Here is an 8,101-nt window from a genome sequence, read left to right on the forward strand (position 1 = left end):
CATTATCCAGAACACCCCAGGTCTTGAGAATTCTGGATAACAGGTTCCATACCTGTACTGGCTGAAAATACACTCTGCATGCCTTCAGCCTTAGTGTTTTGCCCATGAAGTCAGGGACATAACAGAGGAAACAGACCCAGGTGCCAGAAGTGTAGGGGGCCCAAGTAAAACCCTAATGAATGAGCAATTTCAATTAGGGATGCACCGAATCCACTTTTTTGGATTTGGCCGAACCCCCGAATCCTTCACGAAGGATTCAGCCGAATCCCGAACCCTAATTTGCATATGCAAATTAGGGGTGGGAAGGGGAAAACATTTTTTACTTCCTTGTTTTCTGACAAAAAGTCACGCAATTTCCCTCCCTACCCCTAATTTGCATATGCAAATTAGGATTCGGTTCGGCCGGGCAGCAGGATTCGGCCGAATCCGAATCCTGCTGAAAAAGGCCGAATCCTGGCCGAATCCCGAACCGAATCCTGGATTCGGTGCATCCCTAATTTCAATATATCTTGGTAAAATAAAGTCAAATTATCAATGTTGTGGGGCCCAATAACATCTAGTTACTCCATTGCCTACAGAAGAGAAGCTCAGCGGTGGATTCAAAGTTCTGGAGGATAAGCCCCTCAGCCCTACTTATTCTTGTCCTACACAAGGGAAACCATGTCACCGAGCAGTGAGCAAAGTGTAACAGATAAAATGAGCAAACATAAATAAAAATCAAAGTTCAGTAGCAGAAGTTTATGGCCACTGCAAGAACACACAAATGTAGAGGAGAACTAAAGTTCAACAAAGTATCAAGCCCTTAAAGGGGTGGTTCGACCTGTAAGGTAACTTTTATTATGTTATAGAACGGCCAATCATAAGCAACTTTTCAATTGGTCTTCGTTATTTATTTTCTATAATGTTATGGTTATTTGCTTTTTTCTTCTGACTCTTTGCAGCTTTCAAATGGGCGTAGCCGTCTCCCTTCTAAAAAACAAATGCTCTGTAAGGCTACAAATGTTCTATTCAGGCCCATCGCCTATTCATATTCCAGTCTCTTAACCCAAGTTACCAGATTGCTTAAGTAGCAACTTGAAGAGCTGCTGAATAAAAAGCTAAATAACTCAAAAACCTTCAATAATATACAGGTAAAAATGAAAACCAATTGCAAGTTGTCTCAAAATATCCCTCTCTACATCATACTAAAAGTTATATCAAAAGGTGAACAATCCCCTTAAGCAGGAAGGCCTGTGCCAGGAAGATGCCCCAGTAGCTCCCCATCTTCTTTTCTGCTGATTCACTGTATGTTTGGCGACATCGCTGTGTATGGCCACCTTAAGCTGATTAGCTACTAATTTAGATTTAGGGCAGAGACACTGTCAGATTCGGGGAGATTAGTCGCCCAGCAGCAAATCTTTTCTACGGAGCGTCTAATCTCTCCGAACTGCCTCCTGCCGGCTAGAATGTAAATCGCCAGCGGGATGGCACTCTGAGTGGTTCGTTTTCCAAAGTTTCCTTGTGAGGAGGAGATTTGTCGCCAGGCGACTAATCTCCCCGTATCTGACTGTGTCTCTGCCCTTAGAGCCATAGAAACCAATGCGTTCTGCACATTAAAAAAAAGTAGCATGGCCACATCAGCTTCTCGGACAGATTAAACATCACTTCCTTTAAAGATTTCCCGACCCCTAAGCTTAGTTTCTCAACAGCTGCCCAGAGCCCACTGAGCATGTGCAGTGCCACCGACACACAAAAGATGCCCAACAAGATCCAAACTGGGGAGCTGCTCGGGGCAACTGTGAAGACCTGAATTATTACTATTATAGAGCTGCTGAACCTCTAGGCTGGTACAGAAAATTCAAAAATATATATATATATATATATATATATATATATATATATATATATATATAAAAAACCTTTAAAATGCCCAGAGCACACTGAGCATGTGCAGTGCGACTGACACAAAAAAGATGCCTAGTAAGATCCAAGATGGGGAGCTGCTGTGGACAACTATGAAGGACTATGATTGTTATAGGGCTGCCGAGCCTCTGGACAGATACAGTAGTTCCAATAAATATTTATGGCTAGGGATGGGCAAATTTGACCCGTTTCATTTCAACAAAAATGTCGCCGACACCCATTAAAGTCTACGGGCGTCTGTTTTTGACGAGCGGTGAAATTTTTTTGACTGCGTTTTTTTTTTTTGACGCACAATGCCATAAAAGTCTGTGGGCGTCATTTCTGTGACAAAACAAATTCGACCATCCCTATTTATGGCTTTTATAACAACTTTCAGTGAGAAACAGTGTCGGACTGGCCCACCGGGATACCAGGAAAACTCCCCGTGGGCCCAGGTGTCAGTGGGCACTCCTGTTGGCCTATTTCATGGCCATTCCCTATTTCTATTAGAACAAAGAGGCTAAATAGATGGAATAAATAGTTTATAGTATGTAAAGGAAAGAGACTAGGAGAATAGAGGGTGAGGAAGAAAAATAGTACCGAGTGGGCCCCAGGTTTTTTTTGATGGGCCCCTGGTATCCCAGTCCAACAATGGTGAGAAATAACAGGCTGAGATCCTATGCAACATACCCCAGAACTTCAATCCTTTTCTAAATGAGTGAAAACTCGCTTTGGGTCCATATTTGCCAGGGAACCTTTGATGACAGTAGGCGACTGCTTATAATCCTTGCCAAATAAAGTGCATTTAGTGTTCTAGGGCTATGGCACAGTTTGGAACGTTGCAACTCATCGTAGAGCGATTCCCATGGGATCTGGAAGAGCCACTTCAATGGGAAGCAATTTGGGGCAAGCAGCGACTGTAATAATGATCACAAGAGCTAAGAGTGTCATAACCCTAATAGGATATGGAAACGACATCACCTTGGGCAGGATTTTAGAAAAGCTGCACCATTACCTAGACAGAAGAACTAAAAGGTCTGAGAAACATGGCGACTCACAGGCCCATAAAACAGCAAGAGATTCATTCTGAGCCTCAGCACTAACAAGAGTAATCTATTAGTACTCTGCACTTTAAATGACTGCAGGCCATCAGCAGGATTACGAGCCTGACTCATGGGCACAGCTTTGCCTGCAGAAAAATATATAGATCTTACATTTATATACACAGGGATGGGATCTATTATCTGTAGACCTGTTAGCCAGAAAGCTAAATCCAGCAACGCCTTATTATAAACTCAGTGGATTCTACTGGATTTTAAGTCTTTAAATAGATTTCAGTAGCCCTAGAGACCATTATTCCACTGTTACTATAGACACCATCTCTCCCTACTATACCTGCTATCCCACAGTCACACTCCCTTCCCAGAGACTATTATCCACTGTTACTATAGGCACCATCTCTCCCTACTATACCTGCTATCCCACAGTCACACTCCCTTCCCAGAGACTATTTTCCCACTGTTACTATAGGCACCATCTCTCCCTACTATACCTGCTATCCCACAGTCACACTCCCTTCCCATAGACTATTTTCCCACTGTTACTATAGGCACCATCTCTCCCTACTATACCTGCTATCCCACAGTCACATTCCCTTCCCAGAGACTATTATCCACTGTTACTATAGACACCATCTCTCCCTACTATACCTGCTATCCCACAGTCACACTCCCTTCCCAGAGACTATTATCCCACTGTTACTATAGACACATCTCTCCCTACTATACCTGCTATCCCACAGTCACACTCCCTTCCCAGAGACTATTTTCCCACTGTTACTATAGGCACCATCTCTCCCTACTATACCTGCTATCCCACAGTCACACTCCCTTCCCATAGACTATTTTCCCACTGTTACTATAGGCACCATCTCTCCCTACTATACCGGCTATCCCACAGTCACACTCCCTTCCCAGAGACTATTATCCACTGTTACTATAGGCACCATCTCTCCCTACTATACCTGCTATCCCACAGCCCCTTCCCAGAGACCATTATCCACTGAGCTCACAATACAGGTGGAAAAAGGAGAGCACAGCTCTGAGCGTGACACGTTCATTAATATATTACAGTATCTCACTGTTTACAATATCTCAGATGACAAAGTCAATAAAGATTTTTTTTTCCCAGGGCCAACAGTTTGCATCTGAAAATTAAAGTCTGCAAATCATATTTAGGAGGAGAGGACGGCGGCAGTTATGCAAATATCCAGCACAGAGAATTCTGTCTGATGAAAAAGATCAGCCTCAACCACAAACATCTCTCAATAATAATATATATTCAACATTCTGGACTCCCTATAACAATGCAAGGCTCTGTTCCTGGCGCGTATATTAGAAGTATTTAATAAATACAGGATAATACAGAAATGAATTGTCTGGGGTCAGCAGAGACAATGGTGTTGCTGTAGGCAAGTGTTTTGTACAGTACAGAGCTCGCAGGTGGAGGAGTGTGTGACTCAGTAGGAATTATATAAACAGAGGACACAGCCACCTGTTTCTCACGCAAGCGGAAACCTGAATTGCACCTATTGGAGTCAGAGTAGAGGAGCAGCTACTTGCACTTTAATCAGACTCACTTTAGGACTAAGGCTTGGATTTCTCTCGAGCTTTATCGTGGGTATAGGCCTCGGGGGTAACATGAAGTTTGGGTTAAAATGCTGCCACATTGGGCACATCAAGAATCAATAAAATGTTTACAGCAGTAACTGAAGAGACCCATGTCAGCTAAGCTGTTGCAATGTGAACTGCCTGTAACCAAGGCAATAGACACACTGCCTCTAATGAGCCCCCACTCAAGCATAGTCTAAATAAGCAGTGCCTGCAACTGCCGGAACAGACCGTCACCCCATTACGAGCTCAATGGCCACATCTTCTTATTCATACAAAGGGCAAGTAATGATGGGAGTTGAAGTTCAGCGTCCTGGAGGTGGCACTGGCTGCTGCTTAGTTAGCTGGAAACAGATAAATCAGGGGAATGTGATAAAAAGGGACAAAGTTCACCCCAGTTGAGTAGCCCACAGCAACCAATCAGATGCTTGGTGACAATACATGCAGTCTCTTGGTTGTTATGGGTTACTAGACTAGTAGTAACTATTACCATTTAGCACATACCCACCAATCTCTGTGAATAATGATGGTGCACATGCTGCCAGGACAAACATATAATGAAAACTGCCCAAAATCATGGAGCGCAGCAGCTGTGGATATTAAAGTGGCAGTTGGTGATGACAGGTGACAGTCACAAAGCAAGATGGTGACAGTAAAACTATCGGTGTTGCCCACCTGCAGTCTTTCCGCTGGTGTTTATGTACAACTCCCAGCACCACCAAGCTTTTGGCTGTGGAGGGGGGGGGATGCTGGGAGTTATACTTAAAGAACAAGCAAAGACCATAGGATATAGATAACAGGGTCCCCACCTTTACTAGAGGCGGCACTGAAGAGGTTAACAAACAGGTAGATCCTGCCAACACATCCAAGTGACCACACCTCCCCTTAAACATGAGGCAGAACCGGTTCCTTTTTTGGAATCTACTGGGTTAAAAAGGGAAGGGCTGGCCCGACACACACCCCAGAATCAATATTCCTTGTGAAAGTGAAATGCAACAGATTCGGAAATGCCAGAAACTGGAAGAAAGGCAGCGAGAATTTTGCAATGGAGTGGGGGGGGGATTGAAATGGTTAAATCCAAAGTAATCAGCATTAATAGGTTCTCCCCCTCACATGGGATTGGAAAGGAATTGAAAGGGTTAAGGTGGCTCAGTTTGGCAGCCCAGGGGTGCAGCAGACTTATCCCTAGGGTGCAGCAGTATCCCAGGGGTGCAGCAGTTATCCTTAGGGTACAAAAGTATCCCTGGCTGGGGTGCAGTGGGGTTATCCCTAGGGTGCAGTTGTATCCAAGGTTGGGGTACAGCAGAGTTATCTTAGGGTGCAGCAGTATCCCAGGCTGGGGTGCAGTGGAGTTATCCCTGGGGTGCAGTTGTATCCCAGGTTGGGGTTCAGCCAAGTTATCCCTGGGTTGCAGTTGTATTCCAGATTGGGGGTGCAGCGGAGTTATCCCTAGGGTGCAGCAGTATCCCAGGTTGGGGTGCAGCAGAGTTATCCCTAGGGTGCAGCAGTATCCCAGGCTGGGGTGCAGCAGAAGTATCCCTAGGGTGCAGTTGTATTGCCATTGGAGTCTGTCCGGGTTTCCTCGTCCCCATGGAGGTGGCTGGAGAGTTCCTGCAGGACTGCGACTTTGCCGATCTGGTCGTTGCGTCTCCGCTCCATGATGAGATCCTCGAGGCTCTGGAACTCCAGCGTGTGGCTCTTCTTCTCGGAGAGCTGAATGCGGAGCCGGTAGGGCTGTTTTCCTATGCGGATCTCGCCGCCGATCTTAAACTCCCTTTTGCCGTAGCGGCACCAGGCGGCGAAGCACTCGGAGTTCCTCCAGCTCAGCTCCCGGTCTTTGCAGCCCACCTGCTCCATCGCGTTCTGCACCACCAGCTCCGGGCTCAGGGCTTTGAACTTGTAGCGGTCGTTGACGATCCTTCCCCTGCGGCCCAGGCTGGCGTCGGTCACGAAGCAGTTGCTGATGCGGAGCCGATACAGATGCACCACCTGCAGGTCCCCCACATACACCGCCCAGTGCGGGAACTGGTTCTTCCCCACGAACTCCAGCAGGTCCCCGGGCTGACACGTGTCCAGCAGCTTCTCCGGGGAGTAAGTCGAGCCCTGCCCCGCGCTCCTCTCATAGATACACTCGTGCCGGTAATACACGTGACTCTCCAGCTCGTCACTCGCGTCATAAGGAACTTCGTCCCGCCCCCGCGGAGACACCACCGCGCTCTGTCTGCCCGAGTCCTGCCCCCCGGGATCCTCCGCGTCATCGTCGTCCGCTGAGAAGATGTAGGAGACCCCGATCCTCGGCCCCTCGTCCTGGTCTAAGCCGGTGGGATCCACAGTGGGGACTTCTCTGTAGCTCAGGTGGGTCAGTTTCTCCACCTGGTTCCCCATCGATCTGCGGGACAAACACAAAGTAGCCGCTTTAACTCCGACTAACAACAAGGGATTGTGGGAGTTGTAGTCCAGCCACATCCGGGCTCACCTGTTGCCTCTGTCTCTACATCTGCCCTTTATTCTCTCCCCCAGGTGCTGTTGAGCGACATTACTGGGGCAGATGCAGCGACTAGGCGCAGACAGACAGAAGTCGCAGGTACTTACCGTGCGGCAGTCGCACAGGACTAAGCAGAGAGCGGCGCTCGGTCTCCGGCCACAGGGAGGTGCGAGCGCTCGGGAGGGATCATAGTGCGAGCGGCTCCGGAGTCTGAACTGAACTGATCGGCTGCAGCTGTGACTGTGAGACTGGAACGCCCCGCACCCGCCTTTTAAAGCGACAGCGCACCTGCCTGACTCACACCTGAACTCTCCCCGTGCAACACCCAGGCCTTAAAGGCACAGCGCACCTGCCTGATACGTTTGCCTAAAGGTCAACAGACTCCACCCCCAAAATATTTCATTTTTTTACATAATGAAAGTAACAGGTTATTGTAAGCAACTCTCAACTCTACATTCCATTAAAGAGCCATACCTCCCAACATTTTGGAAATAAAAAGAGTGCTGCAGATTTTTTCACCACGCCCATTTCTGTGGCCACACCCCCAAATTACCGTGTTCATTTTCTAAAAGAATTTGGCAGATTATGAAAGTCTGAACATATTTCTGTGTTTTTTCCCAGTTATTACAGTTTTGCTAATGAAGGTGAATTGCCCTTTAGGGTCAGGCCACACGAGCAGATTCGGGGAGATTAGGCGCCCAGCGACAAATCTCTTCTTCAGGGCGTCTAATCTCCCCGAACTGCCTTCCCAGGGTTGGACTGGCAACAAAATAAATTTGTTATTTTCTGTACCAGGAAAACAGACATTTTTGATGTGTAAAGATTTAGGGGCTAAATCACTAGTTAGCTACCTCAGAAGGGATATCAGTGTCAGGCTGAAAGGTCGGCCCTGCAAATTTTCACCTCACCAAATCTGGCCCTTGTTGCAAAAAGTTTGGACACCCCTGCCCTAAGCTGTGAGTCTAACTTCTCCTAGGGGACCTACTTATCTAAATTGTTACAATTACTTATTTACGTATCTCAAAATTGTTACAAAAGTATTTTACATCTGCAGCTGTGTCTGTTC

General features: G+C 46.8%; 1 protein-coding gene across 2 annotated transcripts; it reads right to left on the minus strand.

The window, feature by feature from the left end:
• Positions 1–3,982: 3,982 nt before the first annotated feature.
• On the minus strand, positions 3,983–7,304 carry LOC108719411 (protein LRATD2). Of its 2 annotated transcripts, XM_018268262.2 has the most exons (2): positions 7,143–7,304; positions 3,983–6,939 (listed from the first exon to the last, which is right to left on the minus strand). In XM_018268262.2, the coding sequence occupies exon 2, from the start codon at positions 6,933–6,935 to the stop codon at positions 6,090–6,092; it is 846 nt and encodes a 281-aa protein (XP_018123751.1). In that variant the 5' UTR covers positions 6,936–6,939; positions 7,143–7,304; the 3' UTR covers positions 3,983–6,089. The 2 variants fall into 2 exon arrangements, with proteins under 2 accessions (XP_018123751.1, XP_041422573.1); XM_041566639.1 differs by lacking the exon at positions 7,143–7,304 and having other exon boundaries at positions 3,983–7,122.
• Between the last annotated feature and the right edge of the window lie 797 nt (positions 7,305–8,101).

This window comes from Xenopus laevis, chromosome 6L (genome assembly GCF_017654675.1).
Source record: "Xenopus laevis strain J_2021 chromosome 6L, Xenopus_laevis_v10.1, whole genome shotgun sequence".
NCBI lineage: Eukaryota > Metazoa > Chordata > Amphibia > Anura > Pipidae > Xenopus > Xenopus laevis.

Excerpts from the sequence above, each read along its gene's own strand:
- LOC108719411 (XM_041566639.1), bottom strand. The coding sequence starts at position 7,016 with ATGTGGCTGGACTACAACTCCCACAATCCCTTGTTGTTAGTCGGAGTT.